Genomic DNA, 19,406 nt, shown 5'->3' with positions numbered 1-19,406 from the left:
AAACTACAGCCGATACTTTTCGCGAGGACTTGCAATTCTTCTGGTACGGTTAATGACGATGCCGTTCTCTTGGGCAACATATTCCGGAGATAAAATAGTCCCCCATTCGGATCTCCGTGCGGGGATCTGGTAGAAGGATTTTGTCGTCAGGAGAAACAAGACTGTCATTCTATTGGTTGGAGCGTGGGACGTTGGATCCCTTAACCGGATAGGGCGGCTAGAGAATTTAAAAAGAGATATGGATAGGTTAAAGGTAGATGTAGTTGGAACTAGTAAAGTGTGATGGCAGGGAGAACAGGACTTCTGATCAGGTGAGTACGGGGCTTTGAATAAGAAATACAAGTAATGCAGGCGTAGGTCCAATGATGAATGGCAAAACAGAAATGCGGGATAGCTACTATAAGTATTGTGAATGCATTATACCGGGCCGTTATAATTAAACTTTCCCTATTTAACACGTTGTAACACGGAAAGTAATTACCGTACGAGTAAAAAACTTGGTAGCATTAATGTCAAGGACATGGGGAAATGAAATAATGCAGAATCATTTCGATTGAAACACTTTTAATGTACTGCTACGGTACATTATACTACAACAGGGGCTCAATATGGTGCCCATCAGAACGAAGCATGTCCGTAGGTATGCTGGCTACCTCTCTTGATATGTTGTGCTTCAGATCAGCACATGCGTGAGTGTTCCCCTGGTAAAACCTGTCCTTAAGGTAGCCGCACAACCAGAAATCACAGGGAGTGAGATCAGGTGATCGTGCCGACCAAGCATTTGGAAACGATCGCTTGATAATTCGACCGTTTTCAAATGTATTTCGGAGAAGCAGGTGAACTTCACGAGCGATGTGCGGTGGAGCCCCATCTAGATTGAAACTTGTTGAGTTCAATGCGTCTCTCTCCCTTAGGGCGCGTACGACATGCTGGCGAAACATATAGCAGTAACGCTGGCCAGTCACACTGCACGTCTTTGGTCCTCGAGCGCCAGCATGTTCAAAAAAGAATGGGCCAATGATGAACGTAGCCGTGAAGCCACACCATACGGTGTGACACGTTCACCATACAGAGGAAATCCATGCACAGTGACTGGAGGTGAGGATCGCCATACTCGGCAGCTCTGTATATTCACCTCACCCATCAGAGAAAAATGTGCTTCGTCTGTCCATTGGATGGTCCAGGGCCAGCCCTCGTCAACTTCAATCCTTGCGAGAAAGCGGAGAGCAAAGTCAAAACGTCGATGTGCGTCCTGTGGTGCAAGCCGCTGTACGATATGGATCTTGTATGGATACCATTTGAGAGTGGTTCGAAGCACCTTCCGTACAGTGGACCACGGGATGTTCAACCGTCGTGACATTACGTGCGTACTGTCTGACTATCGGGAACTGCGCGCAGCGTTGTCTGACATAGCAACAGCGATTTCATCAACCATCTCTGTGCAACCGGTCATCGGCCTCTTCCCCAGTTCTCAAGTTGATTCGAACTTCATCATGCTCCGCCCAGCAGGTGGAGAAAGAGGACCCTTCCGTAATCCTTTCAGCGAGCTATATTCTCGGAGTGCAGCTGCAGCATTACAGCTGTTTTGATAATAGTGCTTCACCAACAATACCCTGCTCGTTTTATCCGAACTCATGTTGACACGACAACAAGTGCATTGCGGCTGGTGAGGTGTTTGATACTATGAATCACGATGACTGATCACGGCACCTGGTGGCCATAGTTGGAATTGGACGGTGGCACTATGACGCATGGAAATCATGCACCCCAAACTCTGGACATTAATGCTACCAAGTTTGGTACTCGTACGGGAGTTAGTTTACGTGTTATAACGTGTTAAATAGGGAAAGTTTAATTATCACCACCCGGTAGTTGCCAAGACACACATGAAGCCAACATCATCTACAATAGTACAAGTTTATATGCTAAGACGCTCCGCAGATGAGGAAGGTATTGAAAGAATATATGATCAGATGAAAGGAATTATTCGGGTAGCTAAGGGAACAAAAATTTAATTTGTGGCAAGGGACCGAAATTCCAGTTTAGGGAAGGGAAGAGAAGGAAAAATAACAGGAAAACCTGGATTGTGGAAAGGTAAGGATTTGGGGGACGGAGGAAGGAGTTGACTGGTAGAATTTTACAAAGAGCACAATTTAATAATTGCAGAAACGAGGTTGAAAAATCATATAAAAGGCTTGTGTACGTGGAACAGACATGGACACACTGGAAAATTTGAGACTTATTATACAAGGTTTCAGAAGACGAGTGCCTGAAACCTATAAGATATACAGAAAATAGACTCATCTAAGTGAATAGGGCATCTCTCCTAGGCTTAACTCTAGTTGCAGGTGCTCAATATGGGCATCGTTTGTGACACTGCACATGTCGATACGCGTGTGTAGTTCAATGAAGTCAGTGACACGAACTGGCCGGGAGCAGTGACGGCGGCCCGCTTTTCAAATCTGTTGATTAGATTGCCTGTCTGGAAGCGTGAACTAATTCGATGCTACAGTACGTAGAGGACGGTTTGTCTACATGTTCTGACACGCCCTTCCCCTGTTGGACTCATGCTCGGCGCGTATTACGAATCGAAACTTGCGAATCTGCTCTATCCACTAATACGCCCAATTTTTCTGTAGGTCTTGCAGTTTTCGTACAGAAATACTGTATACTGGAAAGAAACAAATTTCGAAACCAGATTTTGAGCTGCAAAACGTCTTTTAGAGTAAATGTACGCTCTGACCACAATTTATTGGTTGTGAACTGCAAATTAAAACTAAAGAAGCTGCAGAAAAGTAGGAAATTAAGGAAATCAGACCTGGATAAACTGAAAGAACTACTGATTTGAGTGTGCGGACTGAAGGGCACAGCAATGATGAGTCTGCAGCGTGACAGGTGGCGCACTATGTATGACAACACACAGCGAGTGCAGCTCGGCATGTGATTAGAAATAGATTTAACGCTATATCCTTGTCACCATCTCCAGAAGTCCCGGACAACATTTTCGTAACGTCACGGGCTATCCAAAAGCATCGAACATACAAGCCAATAACAAAACTTAAGATATAAAAAAGAAAGTTTGAGCATTCCAATGTTAGTGACACGAATAAAAATGTGCCTGAGAGATTTGTGCATTATTTAATTGGTCGCAGACCTCACGAAGTGGAAAAAAATTAATTAATGATAGATGATTTTTCCATTTCTTTCTATGCGGATAGTTTGGTCTCATCATTTCTTGACTTCGATGCCAAGAAACAGTCTTCTAATATGACTGTACTCGGAAAGAGGGCACTGTCTCGATTAATACACGGAGCATGTAAGACAGACGCGTAGGTGTGATAATGCCGTGACTTTTTTAATTCGTTGTCCTCACTCAATCACTAGTCATGTTTGTTGGGCGCTCAAGTTTAAATTACAGGTTTCACACACGGAAAAAAACGGTTACTTCCTTTGGCAACTGTTCATTAGGGTAATTCAATCAATTTTCCATAACTTTGGCGGAGCTAAGATGAGAAAACGAGAGAAAGAATAACGCCTGATGCATGCAATGTATCTAGAAGTCCGTAATAATCAGAAAATTGTTTTTATTGTTATAGCCAATCGCGTAGAACAACCATTTGATTTTAACCAGGAAAAGAAACGAATTTGTTCTATAAGTAGATATAGCACCGAGGACCATTTGCATTTCAAGAGCAAAATTTTGGAACGAAGTCACAAGTATGAATTATCACTTGTTGGAGGATCACGGACACTGAGAAAGCTTGTGCCACAGTTTTAACAAAATCTGCACTAACAGCCCTCGAGAAACTTTTAAAACTAAGGAGAAATATCTGATAATAGAACACATCTGATGCAGCTAAGTTTTGTTGGGACGCTTTACTGTCTGCGTCTACTGCAAATAAACTTGAAAAACGAACGGAAGAACGTCATACGGTAAGTCTGAAAGTCTTGAAAATCAATTACAATAAGAGTAAGATAACATACAACCAACATATCAAAAAGAAATAATAATGACGTGACAGAACTAGATTTTTCCTTTTTTCTTTTTTTTTATTCTGGAGAAATGAAGACAATCCCCATATGGACAGGAACAGAAGCAGACGGAAAAGAATAAAGTGCTTTTAGTATACTAAACAGAGTTTTCAAAATTAAAAATATGTTCCCACGTGTCTGAAAACGAAAGTTTACAATTAGTCTGCTATACCAGTTTTCACTTTGACAATGACAAACTTTCAGGGTGAATACAGTACAAATATAGAATTTCTCTGTTAACAATGGACTGGTGCATGATAAGAAATTCAACAACAATAATAATAATAATAATAATGTGTGTCAAAGTGGACTTTCCCAGCGTCTACTACTGATGAAAAGGTCTCGAGTGGCAAAATTAAAATACCACGAAGTTTCCAAGAGTGTCATACGCTTCATCTTCTGGGGAATATGCAACATTGGTCTGATAACCGTCGCTCGCTGCGCCAACAGCTTGACTACACTAGCTGCACTCTTCTCCTGCACTGGAAACATCCGAATCGCAGTTACTTCTGGGAACGACACAGCCCGGTAGCCGTTCGTAAAGTGGAAATGTTGCAACACTCGCTATATAGAGACTGAATACAACTGCATGTAGGTGTTCGTGCTAGTCGTACAGAATCTAAGAAGGAGGTAAAACATGTACTATGGCTAAAACAGTAACATTACAGTAGTGTTGTTTGTGACCTTCTGCAACAGAAAAGCCAATGTAATGTGGTAAAATAAAGTTATTTGCAGTAAATGACGGCGCTGGACCTTTTCTTTCTGAACTGGGCTGACTTCCGTTACTTTCCTGAACGCATCCGCCTGGATCTTCTATCACCGTCGCATTTCGTTACATATTATCGTATTATGTTAAGCATCAGCCCGGCCTTATTACTGTTCTCAGGGAATTAGTAATATTTGTCTGTTAGGAGTTTATTATTGGCGATGAGACTATGATTAGCAGGTTGCGTGTTGCTAAGACAGATTGTGACATAATACAAGGTATGAACCGCCGGTGGAACAAAATGAATGCTGTGAAGTCACGTCGTCTTCGGATGAGAACTAGGATGCGGATTTGGCGGATACCAGTCTAAAACACATAATGTTATTCTGTTTCAGGAGGGTGATTGGTTAAAATGGCAATCTTATTCTGGTATTTCTGAACTGAATTGCAGAAGACAACTCTGTAACAATTAATGTCAAGAACCGACCAGGCCTTCTCGTGAACATAAATACGACACACTACCACCCGGCTGGAAACCCGAGAGATTTCCATCAACAATAATAATAATAATAATAATAATAAAGTTGACATAATACCAATTATACTATCAACTACAGGAGTCATACCACACAATATCCACCAGTAAATTAACGCAATACAGCTACATCCAAACGAATATATACAACTACAGAAATCTGTAATTATTGATACATGTTCAATTACCCGAAAGTTCCTAAATGCAATGTAACATATACCGTTCAGTTAAAAGGAAGTCACGCTTGATCAAGGTCCGCGTCACTTTCCATTTTTGACCAGACATAACGTCTGAGAAAGGAAAGAAATAATAATAATAATAATAAATACTGTATTATATTTTAGAATTAGAGCTCTTGAAGAACTCAGTGCAAAGCAACTTTACTGCAAGTTTTAATAGCCGTTACTTACATTGTTTTGCTCCAAGATCTGCAGTGCCTTGTTCACATTGTTTAGATGGTGCACCCTCATTCGACCTTTTTCCCGTTTCTGATAGGAAAAACAAAAGAAAAAGAAAAATGTATCAGTGGAGAGAATTGTATTTCAGGATCAAAACTGCATTTCAGAGCATAAACAGAGCAACTACTGATGTATATGGCAATTGGATACTTGCATATTGTTTGCCCGTGAGCACTTCGAGCAGAGCCAGCAACCTGTTGCCATCCTGGAGGTCGACAAATAAGTCTGTGATCGGTGGTTGCGTGCTCTGAAACACAAGCAAACACATATTATTTACAAACACTTGTCACATTAAATGAAGTTTCTACAGCTGAGCAAGAGTGTAACCAGGATCTGCGCTAGTTTCGTGGTGAATAGCGGCATACATTTGAGGGTTCACGAGAAACAGGTACACTTACTACTAGTCAACATCCCTTACATGTTCTAATCTTCTTTAAAGTTATTCTGAGCAGACACGTCTGTCTGTCTCGCGGGCAGGATCCGAGTTTGTTCTGATGGCATGGGGTAGGGGGGTGGGGGGGGGGGGGGGGTTGGAGAGGGGCCGGGGACCTATCTGCCCCTCACTGCGTACCCCTTTGCATCTGTACCGCATTTTTAACCCCACAAGAAGTTCATACAACAGAATTTGTAATTATTACACTAGTACACAACACAGAGCAAGAAAGACTTTAGGAAGAGAGCGATTTCTTAGAACCAGTCTCACAATTCCACTCAGTTCGGGCATCAAGATGTGCTGTTCATAGGTTAAGACTTTGTTACGCAATGCAGTGGTTTTCATATCTCAAATACAGCGAAATTTATAACGGAGTGTGCTGAATTCGACGAAACGCTATTTTAGAGCAAAACGTATGACACGGCGTGAATGAAACGTTTAAGATAAATTATTTAAGTTCGAAGTTAGAACGCGTCTGCAGTGTGCACAAGGGATGCCTCAGATTGATATAGCGTAAGTATTATTAATACGCGGTGTAAGTATCGTTAATGCATGGTGTCGTATGCTATCGATACCATGCGAGGTACTCCACGTCGAGAAGTTGGCAGTACCAATCTGCGGCCGGCTCCGAGACACCCTCTGCAGAACGCATGTCTAGCGCCACCACGCAACCGATTAAAGAAGACGCTGCTCCGTCTGTTCGTAGCGTTCTATCTGCGCATTCGATGCCTTACTAGTCAGCTTCTGTTGTGACTGTATATTACGAATCTACCTGTCTCGCGGAATAGTTTCAACTATAGTTGAACTTGCTCAACTCAAGTTTAGTAAACCAGAGTTACGTATATATTACGTGTGTTTCTCTTTAGTTTTGTTTTGTATCTCAGGATTCCTTGGCAACCGCCTCTGTGCCGATCCAACACACGTATCAATACAACACACACAACGATGATGGTGTTAATTGCAGCGGTTGCGGAATACACTGCTTGACAAAAGAAAAAAAAGTGAAGTCCCCAAAACACATGGTCAGCTGTCAACGTAAATTCGTATACGTAACGTACACACCATCGGTAGAGTGCATTAGTGTTGTATGTGTTTAGCGTTGTTACCAGACGTAGTAGGATATACACTGACAAGCCAAAGAAACTGATACACCTCCCTAATATCGTGTAGGGCCCACGCGAGCACGCACAAGTGCCGCAACACGACATGGTATGGACTCGATTAATGTCTGAAGTAGTGCTGGAGGGAACTGACACACGGCTGTCCATGAATCCGCAAGCGTACGAGGGGATGGAGATCTCTTTTGAACAGCACGTTGCAGGGCCTTCCACATATGCTCAATAATGTTCATGTCTGGGGAGTTTGGTGGCCAGTTGAAGTGTTTAAACTCAGAAGAGTGTTCCTGGAGCTACTCTGTAGCTATTCTGGACGTATGAGGTGTCGCATCATCCTGATGGAATTGACCAAGTCCGTCGGAATGCACAATGGACATGAATGATTGCAGGTCATCAGATAGGATGCTTCCATACCTGTCACCAGTCAGAGTCGTATCTAGACGTATAAGGGGTCCCATATCACGCCAACTATACACTCCCACACCATTACAGAGCCTCCACCAGCTTGAACAGTCCCCTGATGACATACAAGGTCTGTGGAATCATCCATACCCGTAAATGTCCATCCGCTCGATACAATTTGAAACGAGACCCGTCCCACCAGGCAACATGTTTCCAGCCATCAACAGTACAAAGTCAGTGTTGATGGGCCCAGGCGAGGTGTAAATCTTTGTGTCGTGCAGTGATCTAGGGTACACGAGTGGGCCTTCGGCTCCGAAGGCCCATATTGATGTTTCATTGAATGGTTCGTACGCTGACACTGCTTGATGGCTCGGCATTGAAATCTGCAGCAATCTGCGGAAGTGTTGCACTTCTGTCATGTTGAACTATTCTCTTCAGTCATCGTTAGTCCTGTTCTTTCAGGATCTTTTTCCGGCCGCAGCGATGTCAGAGATACAATGTTTTGCCGGAGTCCTGATATTCAGGGTAGACTCGTGAAATGATCGTACCGGAAAATCCCCACTTCATCGCTACCTAGGAGATGGTGTGTCCAATCGCTCGTGCGAAGACTATACAACTACGTTCAAACTCACTTAAATCTTGATTACCAACCGATCTAACAACTGTGTCAGACACTTGCCTTATATAGGCATTGCCGACCGCAGCGCCGTATTCTGCCTGTTTACGTATCTCTGTATTAGAATATGCGTACCTATACTAGTTTCTGTGGTGCTTCAGTGTATAATGTGTGTGAACACCTTCAGATGTTGACTGATCTCTATAAGGGGCACGGAGATCCCGCGTACACGTTTAAGACAGCGTTATCAGCACCCGACAGAATTTGTGAGGGCATCATTATGGGTGTCCAATCGGCCGGCTTGTCGACCAGAGCAATATCTAGACTTGTGGAACATTCGGGCATAACAGTGACACGACGCTGTACTAAGTGGGAACCTGGGGGCAGGCACACACTCGTCGTCAAGGTTCCATTCGACCACGTCTGACCACCACAAGGGAAGATCGCCATACTATGCACGATACACATCGTAACCCCTACACATCTGCGACTGCCGTCCGAGAACAAGTAATGGACTCCCTGCAACATTCTGTGTCATATCGCACCATTGGTCGGAGACTAGCGGCAGCAGGACTAGGTAATTACCGAATTATGTGTAGGCTACGGTGATTGGTAAGGACTGACTGGTGATGAACGCGTCCTATTGTCTCCAGCGATTAATCAGGTTTCTATACTACTCCGCATGATCATCGGCGGCGAGTATGGGGGCGACCTGGTGAGACGTTCCAATGTCCCCATGTTTTGGGGAGGCACAGTGCTGTTACTCCTGCCGTCGTTGTATGGGGAGCTATGAGATATGACCAGCTCACAGGTGATAGTGATTGAGCCAACTCTGGGTACACAATGGAACGTCACGGGCAACTTGTGTCCCCATATGTTAACTCTCACACAACAATATCGGAGCCATTCTTCAATATGACAATACTCTTCCGCACTTTTTACATGTTTGTACGAAGTGCCTGCGGGATGATGAGGTACTCCCGTGGACAGGAAAAGCCCTAGATCTGTCCCCGATAGAACATGCGTGAGAACAGCAAAGACATCACCTCTGTCCCAATGTCGGTGTACGGGATATCAGAGACCAGTTACAATAGTTGTGGGCCAGCTTTATGACACAATTCCTAAGCGAATCGGCGCATGCATCCAGGCGAGAGGGGGACGCAACACCACCCTTAAAAGTGGGCTCATAAAGCCACGTTCTCTGTAAATTTGAATCGATACCGTAATCACTGAAATAACATCACATATCATCTCGAACCATGACATTTAATTTCGTTTTCTATTCCCCTTCAGGGTGCTTTACTTTGTTGTTAGGCAGTGTATACTCAGTTCTCTCATCTCATCCCAGCTCTCTCTCTACCAGTTGTAAGCACAAACTACAAAGCCGAAATCACCGGGAAGCTAGTACATAAATCCGAAGGGTCGTGCAAGTGTGTTGTTATTGTGACTGTTCATGTACTGACCGGAAGGTCATCTCTGACGTTGTTTGTACACATACGCACAGCTACCAGGGGTGCTACCTACTGCACTCGAATGGATGGCAGAATTTACTGTGAAAGTAAGGCACCAGTCGTGACGCATCGGAAACGTCTGTGGAGCAGTAGAGTGAACATCCGTTATGCCACGAAGGACAATCGCGACTAATGATGGGGTCCGCATCATCACGTTACTTGCTGAAGGCTTGTCAACCAAGGAAGATGATGTGGTGCAGACATCGAATCGGTTCTAACTGGTGAACAGTGTTGAGGATTTACGTCGCACAGCCCGTACACGTTCGACAAGTGGAAAGGATGATCTATATCTGCGAGTTTTGAGTCAAAGGAACTGTGGGCCAAGTGCTCCAGAACTGAATTCGGCGTTGGAAGAGGCTCCAGGACGTCATGTACCGCATCAAACTGTTACGAGATGTGAATCTACATTCCCGATGACATTGTGAGTACCACGTCGTGCATCAAAACACCGTGACCTCCGTTACAGATGGGCGAGACATCACGCAGAATGGACGCCCGAAGATTGGCGTCGGTTCTTGTTTACGGACGAAACTCTGATCTGTTTGTACCCTGAGCCGGCAGGGGTGACCGAGCGGTTCTAGGCACTACAGTCTGGAACCGCGTGTTCCGCTACGGTAGCAGGTTCGAATCCTGCCTCCGGCATGGTTGTGTGTGATGTCCTTAGGTTAGTTAGGTTTAATTAGTTCTAAGTTCTTTGGGACTGATGACCTCAGAAGTTAAGTCCCATAGTGCTCAGAGCCATTTGAACCTTTTTTTTTGTACCTGATAATCGCAGATAACTTCTCTGGATACAACCCGGTAATATCTAACGCCTCCCAAGCTGTGTCCCACGTGTGCCACAACGTGGTGGTGGAGAGACGTTCTGGGCTGGCATTATATCCGACCGACCACCTACACCTCTCGGAGTTGGTGAGGGCAACCTCACTGCTCTGCTGTACAGGGACGGGATTCTGCAACCAGTGGTGGAATGGTATCGACAGAATTATGGTGACACGTTCCATATGGACGGATGGCAACACTTGTGTTCATCGTGCTGTACTTGTGAACATGTTCTTTCAGCAGGCTAAGATACCAGAACGGAGAGGCCTGCCTGTCCCACGGTCATGAACCCAATGAAACATGTGTGGGATCGACTGAAGCGAGCTGGCCGGCCGCGGTGGCCGAGCGGTTCTAGGCGCTTCAGCCCGGAACCGCGAGACTGCTACGGTCGCAGGTTCGAATCCTGCCTCGGGCATGGATGTTTGTGATGTCCTTAGGTTAGTTAGGTTTAAGTCGTTCTAAGTTCTAGGGGACTGATGACCTCGGATGTTAAGTGCCATAGTACTCAGAACCACCTGAACCATTTCTGAAGCGAGCTGTTTTGGGACGTCGATAACGGCCACGTACTCTGCGCCACTTAACGCAGAATCGCCAATGAAGAGAGATAATTCGGATCAGAGCTGGCTTCATAATCTGATCGATGATATGCAACGACTGACTGAAGCCTGCATCCGAGCCAGGGGACGTTGCACAACGTACTACGTTGCTCAGGCGCGCTGCGAAAAACTCTGCAAGGGAAACAGACGATTTGGTCGTTATAGAAATGATCTGGGCACATTGGAAATGAATATATACGCATTCCTCAGAACCAATTTTTGTTTTCCGTGCCATGAATTTCGAAATAAATGGGTGATACAAAACTTTAGTTGTGTGTGTGTGTGTGTGTGTGTGTGTGTGTGTGTGTGTGTGTGTTTGTATACATGGATAACTAGGATCCATACGTAGGTTTTCACGGCAAATTAGTTCAGTCGAATATTCTCGGGTAAATTACCGCATTAATTTGCTGCGCTCTCAACGTGTTTCGAAACATCGATGACACACCGAGAATTGGCGCGACATGAAACCCGAGAATGCTCTGCCGTCTTGACGTAGATGTTGATGCTGCGTTACTGAAATTATGCGAAGAACTTACAAAAATAATGAAAAATCTTAGGGAAATATAATCACCTCCTGCTGTGACTTCTTTTTCCCTGCAGGTAAACATTTAATATCTGTACCTTCTTCCGTAAAGCGTCAGCTTCTCTTTCAGCAACACCGCCACAAGTTTCCTCCACGCCTAAGTCTCCAGCACGAAATCCAGGGTACAGGATATACTAAAATCATCTTCCTCCGTCCTCTCTTCCTGCTCTATTTGCGGACGGTACACGCGAACAAAGACTGTCGATACCTCTTCTTCTTAAGGCTGAATTACTGTAATTTTACCTTCATGGTCATCACGAGAGATTCATGTTGTAGTAACTAATACCCTTATAACTCGCACTGGAATGTGGGTTCCCGAACTTCTGAAAATTGCAAAAATGTGTAATCCTTTTCTTGCTGCATCTCTCGCTTTTCTGCGACGCTTTCACTGTCGCTAACAATCTGCACTAAGAACTGTGCAGCTCTTCTTAGAATCTTCTGTATCTCTTCCGTTAATTAAACACATTAAGTGTCCCACACTGACGAACTGTACACTAGAATTAGTCGAACAACAATTTGGTGACCAGCCTCCTAAATAGGTGACATAATTACCCTCTCTGCCTAGTCGTGACTGTCGTCTTCAAGCACACAGTAATCACTTCCACTGCATAAGGACGTACAGAATCAGCAAGTGCCCCACGTTTATACAGAGTGTCCCAGTCGTTGGAGTCCAAATTATGAAGAGGTCAGAGGGTTATACACTGCGTATTTTGAGATAAGTAACGAGTGGTAGGTAATGCGTGTTTAATTTTTTTCTGTTCAAAGTGACTACCGCCAGTCGCACTGCATACATTTCACGGGCGCATAAATTTTTTCCGAACTCTCTCAAATATCCCTACTGTCTACTGTAAAATGAGGCGGGCAACAGCTATCTCACCGGTGTTTCTCGTCAGTTTCTAGGGGGGGTTTCATATACCAACTTCTTTGGGAAACTCGAAAGAGAATACATCCGTGGCAGTCAGATCCAGTGACTGTGCTGGCAATGAGACAGAACCCCTCCCCCTTAAAACCAACGATGGCGGGTCTCTCGTTCATGTACTGACAAACATAATTAACTAAGTCGCGCTGAAACCACATCCTGTCGCGGACAACAAGAAGTACAATCTCCGAAGCAACTCAAACTTAAACTACAGGTGTGTAACGTGCAGCATTCAGACTGGGTAGCAATAAATAAGGTCCTATTGGCTGTTATTGCATTATGCCAGATTTATCTGAGACTGGTGTATCTTATGGATCTTCTTCACTCCAGTCATAGCTGTTGAGACACTTGTAAACGCCAGTACGGTCGAAAGAACAATAAGAACTTTATGACTTTCGGAACTGTAGTACTGTGTTGGGTAATCCCACTGAGAAAATGGAACTCTGGATTCAAAATCATTTGGCCGAATTGCTTGCACACTGATGTGTATAATTGCTGCTATACCAGTCTTAATAATAATAATAATAATAATAATAATAAACAAGCAATTCTGCGATCCAGTATAGTTGATAATAGGAAGCCGACCAGCCGCCGTGTCATCCTCGGCAACATGGCGTCATTTGGAAGCAGTACAGAGGTGCATGGGGTCAGTCAGCACACCGCTCGCTCGGTCGCTGTCAGCTTTCCATACCATGGAGCTGATACTTCTAAGTCAAGTAGCTCCGCAATTGGCGTCACGAGGCTGATCGCACCGCCTTCTAGTCCTTCCACCGCGCAAAAAAATCCCTGACAGTACTGGGAACTGAAACCACATCCTTCGCACTGTAGTCAGACACGCCGAACGCTCAACCACGGAGGCGAAATCAGCGTTTGAATAAAACAATAAGAGTCCGCAGCTCGTGGTCGTGCAGTAGCGTTCTCGCTTCCCGCGCCCGGGTTCGATTCCCGGCGGGGTCAGGGATTTTCTCTGCCTCGTGATGACTGGGTGTTGTGTGATGTCCCTTAGGTTAGTTAGGTTTAAGTAGTTCTAAGTTCTAGGGGACTGATGACCATATATTATAAGTCCCATAGTGCTCAGAGCCATTAAAACAATAAGAATAAATGAAAATATATTGCTAAGAAAAATAAGATGATCTTGTTGTGTACATAGTTCCGCGTAGTCAGCGCGTACACAACTTTCCCAATAGAGCGCGCCCCGCTAAGCACAACAGCGCAGGCGCAGCGCTCGTCCGTCTCCGCACTACGAGATGGCGCTGTCTTAGAGACGGACCAAATTCTGCTTCCGCCGAACCGCGTATTAATATGTAACGCAGCCAATGAGATTGCTGCTAACGTAGAACCTTTTCTTCTCGCAGATCACACTCGCGCAGTGATACCTGAACGCGCGAGGTATTATAACGAGTGTACAGACCTCCGATCAGTCAGTCTGCATTTGTCTGCACCAGTCTGTACAAGTCTGCATTAGTCTGTACCAGTCTATATTCAAGTTTCAGTCTGCGCCTAATAAGATTATCATATTCCTGTACATAGCCATGAAGAGAAATGTACAGACACTTTGTCAAGTATCAGAGATATGTGAGAATAAGATTAACGTACCAAGACCAAAGGAACTTCAGATTGTCAATTGTAAATAGCATCCAGAACCAAGTTAAGTTATTTCTATGCTTGTTATTATTATAATAAATGTGTGTGAAAATTAATCAAGTTCTGTTTAAAGTTGGTCACCGTCAATATCTGCTACTCTAAACGTGCAAGTGGCATTTCTATCGTCTGACCTAACGGCAGGAGATAAACACGCCACGACAAGACCACGAGACATATTTCTGACACTCGCCTACTTCGTTTGAGCGACAAGTCAAATAATCTGGTGGTGTGTGTACCGAAGGTCTTATAGTGCTCACACCACAGATCTGAAGCCAGAAGAGATGTGAGTGATATGTGTGGTCTTGAGTCGGGTGAGTCTGATGGAGTTGTGGGCTGCTACTGATATTTTCTAGATAGGGAATATGGTTCAAATGGTTCAAAGCACAATGGGACTTAACATCTGAGGTCATCAGTCCCCTAGACCTAGAACTAGTTAAACCTAACTGACCTAACGACATCACACACATCCATGCCCGAGGCAGGATTCGAACCTGCGACCGTAGCAGTCGCGCGGTTCCGGACTGAAGCGCCTAGAACCGCTCAGCCCCACCGGCCGGCTAGGGAATATGGATGGAGATGGCATCTGAGGGAAAGCGATATGAAAAAGATTTAGAATAAGTACTGAGAAGAGTCCAGAGGCGGAATGTAGTTGGAAGGAGACACAATTATGAATGGAAATGATAAGGTGGAGTTTTCTTTTGTAAAAGAAAAGACAGCATAGTTTATAGCTGACAGGATGGTTGAATTGCAGATCTGGGAAGGAAAGGTGGTTGAAACTTCCCCGGGAAAGGACAAGGAGAGTGTGGAGATATCAGTAAGATGAGACATGATGACACAGGCACGTCAATAGGACACTATTCTCAAGGACGAGGGACACCACGGGGCACTGTGATTCGATTTTGCGGAAACTCAATAACTGGAACAACGGGATTTACCCTCTGCCATGCACTTAACAGTAGTTTGCAGACTACACATGTAGCTGTTTAAGTAGATGTAGAAACATTGGACAGGTGAAGTTATTCCATATGTTTGATAGGATATGGGAACATTGTCAGCTGGTACACGATACGGATGTGTTAAGGTAAGCAGGGTATTAATTTCGGTATAACATGTGTTTTCTTCAGGATGGTTTATGTTGAGGAACAGTGTCTATGTGCATATATGGGTGGGGGACTACACTTCGTAAGCGTGTGAAGTTGGACTGGGTGAGATGTGGGAGAGTGAGCTGAACAGAGCGTATTATCTGGAACGGACCAGGTGAGTGTGCGACAAAGGGCGCGTGTGGGACATGGTGTCCATGGACGACACCCGCTCTCAATCACGCCAGCGTGGCCACCGCTTTAATCTCATTATCTTGTAATCTCTTTTCTCGTTGAAAGTTGGTTTGAATATCAAAGTGCTTTATTTTGCATCTTTCTATGCACAATTCTTGCTATGATCGGCTCCAGCAGGTAGTTTACATCGGAACCTAATCCTGTCATGGTGTTGTGCATGGCAAGTGAATCCAGTTGTTCTATGGCAAGTGAATAGAGTTATGTTCTTGAAGACGCCTTGACAGCATTTACATTAGATGATGTTATTCGCGTTATATTTCTAGGTGTACTATCGCTTTGGGCCTATTTTGTTATTGGAGCTTTCTCGTCGTTCAGCGTTTGCAGTTTTCATCGCTTCATAGGCTTCCACCTTCTGGTGTACCATACGGTGCCACTTACATCGATCTAATGCGAACTGTTCAAGTCATCCAATGCCCTGGTTAGCGAAACATGTTCCGCTTGATTACATGCTTAAAGCAAAGCCTCCATGCTCCAGTCCTCCTCTTCTCATGTCGTAGCTAAAATGGTTCATATGGCTCTGACCACTATGGGACTTAACATCTGAGGTCATCAGTCCCCTAGAACTTAGGACTACTTAAACCTAACTAACCTAAGGACATCACACACATCCATGCCCGAGAGAGGATTCGTACCTGCGACCGTAGTGGTCGCGCAGTTCCAGGTTGAAGCGCCTAGAAGCGCTCGGCCACACCGGCCGGCCATGTCGTAGCACACGACAGAACATAATCTTCGGCAAGTGATGACCCATCCACACGAGCTGTTTATTCAGCAAGATAGTCTGAAAACTGTAAGTTTTGGCGTCTTTGGTAAATGGAATTTTTCACACTATCATTCCACTTTAGGTGTAAAAGCTTAGATGAAATCGGCTGATTATCTTGATGTAATTCCAAGAAGAACTACTTTCTGAGGCGTACAGAAGAGTAGGGACGACATTAGGTTTGTACGCAGAGAGCTTTCAGATCACAGAACAGAGAGACATTCCAAGTCAGTTTACCAAACGCAGCACTTTCTGCACCTATGCGGCTGTTGGCGCCAACGAAAGGCTGGTTTTGTGACGTCATAACGCTACCCAGGTGCACAAATTAACCCGTGAACGTAAGTATCTTACGACCAAATTGGTTACCTATAGGTTTATCACCTTAAGAGAAAACTTCACAGGCTTTTATTTCAGTTTTTTATTATTTTGATTTTGGGACAATTTGCTGCATGATTTGTGGAACCTACTTTACTTCACTGCCTTTACAAATGATGAGCTCAAGTATAATGACGGTATCCACGTAAGACACAGGGCTGATGAAAGTCTTTTCAGTTTTAAAAAGCTCTGAAGCTGCAGGAAAACTGATCTGAAAGTAATAAATGCACGGCTGTTCGTCGATGATGTAGCCATAGTTGTAAATACTGTAGAGGGACTCTAAGACACCGTTACCTTGTTCCACCAGTCACGTTTATATTAAAGGTGGTGGGCCATTGTCTTCCTTCTACCTCGTAAGCTGCTCACACGGACAGCTGCAGAAAACGTCAATCTGAATTTAGAAGTCTATTTCAACTTACTTCCTACGCATTGATACTGCTGTTTGACGTATGTTGGTATCCTACATATATCTGTTACACTACATATTCCCATCTAATTGTGCTATTTTGACATCAAACAGCATCACTATGATTTTTCCTCCAATATTGTTTTAGCCGGCCGAAGTGCCCGAGCGGTTAAATGCGCTACAGTCTGGAACCGCACGACCGCGACGGTCGCAGGTTCGAATCCTGCCTCGGGCATGGATGTGTGTGATGTCCTTAGGTTAGTTAGGTTTAAGTAGTTCTAAGTTCTAGGGGACTTATGACCACAGCAGTTGAGTCCCATAGTGCTCAGAGCCATTTGAACCATTTGAACCAATCCAATATTGTTTTACACAAAATTCAACGATTTCAAATGAATTAGGCTGACATTTTTTTTTACTGAAAAGACAACTGAAAATCAAAAGACCATCAGCATACTCTGCGTATGAGGTGTAAATTGGTCAAGTGACAAATTTATATCGCCTTCCACCGTTAATCAATGGATCATCAAAAATGGTTCAAATGGCTCTGAGCACTATGGGACTCAACTGCTGAGGTCATTAGTCCCCTAGAACTTAGAACTAGTTAAACCTAACTAACCTAAGGACATCACAAACATCCATGCCCGAGGCAGGATTCGAACCTGCGACCGTAGCGGGCTTGCGGTTCCAGACTGCAGCGCCTTTAACCGCACGGCCACTTCGGCCGGCAATGGATCATCACAGTCAGCAGATGTATTCTCTCTCTCTCTCTCTCTCTCTCTCTCTCTCTCTCTCTCTCTCTCATTTTCCCACGTTAGAAATTGAGACTTCAATGTTAAAAGGCTCCAATTAGCAACACGAAACAACCTGTGGCCGACGGTAACGGTTATGGAAGAAATATCAACCATGTGACTGAAATTCAATCTAGAGAATAGGGCACTGTGCCACTCCGCCGTTACATCAACGCACAATTTATATTCAAGACAACTTTGTGTCCGAGGTCACCATTATGCGAATCGAATGTAGAAGAGGACGATGCGTTGCTCTTCAGAACGTCGTTGCAACCGCATTCCGGTATACTGACACAATGACTCGTTTTTACAGTGCCTGGCATGGACCTACGGTTCTTCGTAATAGCTACAACTGCGTGCGGTAGCATCGCTGCATAGGTCGAGGGCTCGAATCTCGCCTTGGGCACGGGTGTGAGTTTTAACTGTGCTGTTAATGCGCACTACCCTATGTAGGCATTGGTATGCATTGGAACAGATTTCACAATTTGCGTTAGCTTCCAGCTTCAAGTGTGGATGCACATGAAGAATACGGGAAATTATTGTGATAAATAAATGTTATGTACACTGGCGTTCAAAATTACAGCAACAAACGGAAATTTTGCAAGGCATCGTTTATTTTGCCACAAAACTGCATAAACAGGTGATAGTAAACAAGAACTAATGTGAAGAATCCAGAACATAGTCAACTGCAACATGCATAACAGTAGACAAAAATGCTCTTCGTTTTCTTCCAACTTAACGGATCTGCACACATTCTAACAACTGGTTAATGTGCTCAGTATGGAGTGTGATCACCTCTGGCACCAATACAGTCCTAACAACAACCGGACATGCTGTGGATGACGTCATAAATCTCATGTTGAAGCAACTACGCCCTTCTTCCCGCAGAGCTGCTCATAAATCTTGGAGAGTGGTTGGTAGATGCTGACGTGATGCAAAATGTCTCGCTAGTGCATCCCAGACATAGTCTATGTGATTCAAATCGGGAGGGCGAGCAGGCCACGCCATGCATGCTATATCTTTCGTTTCCAAAAAAATCAACCACCTGTGCTCTATGAGGTCGAGCATTATCGTCCAGCAAAACGAAGTCTGGGCCCTCAGCACTTCGCAAAAACTTCACATGAGGTCCTCAAATCTCGTTACGACACCTGTCAGCAGTTAAACCTTGCCGATTTAACTGTACAATTTCACGAAGAGGTGTTAGTGTGGTCAACGTAATCCTTGCCCATACCATTAGGGATCCTCGTCGATATCGGTGTCATTCCACAATGCTTGTGTCCCGAAGTCGTCCTCCACGTTCCTTCCAGATTTGAATGCTTGGAGAATCACTCCTCGGACCAAATCGTGACTCATCTGTGAAAAGAACATTGACCCACT

The 19,406-nt window shown here is 44.4% G+C and overlaps 1 protein-coding gene across 1 annotated transcript in view; it reads right to left on the bottom strand.

Moving 5' to 3' along the window:
- LOC124555943 (dystrophin-like) overlaps positions 1-19,406 on the bottom strand; it is a 1,045,948-nt gene that overhangs the window by 907,225 nt on the left and 119,317 nt on the right. Inside the window, exons 3-4 of the mRNA XM_047129993.1 lie at positions 5,859-5,978; positions 5,684-5,761 (exon numbers count right to left, since the gene is read on the bottom strand). Coding sequence (XP_046985949.1) covers positions 5,684-5,761; positions 5,859-5,978 — 198 coding nt within the window. The remainder of the gene's footprint in view (positions 1-5,683; positions 5,762-5,858; positions 5,979-19,406) is intronic.

This window comes from Schistocerca americana, chromosome X (assembly GCF_021461395.2).
Source record: "Schistocerca americana isolate TAMUIC-IGC-003095 chromosome X, iqSchAmer2.1, whole genome shotgun sequence".
Classification (NCBI taxonomy): domain Eukaryota; kingdom Metazoa; phylum Arthropoda; class Insecta; order Orthoptera; family Acrididae; genus Schistocerca; species Schistocerca americana.
Note: the sequence above shows the minus strand (reverse complement) of the source record. Positions and strands in the feature narration are given on the sequence as shown.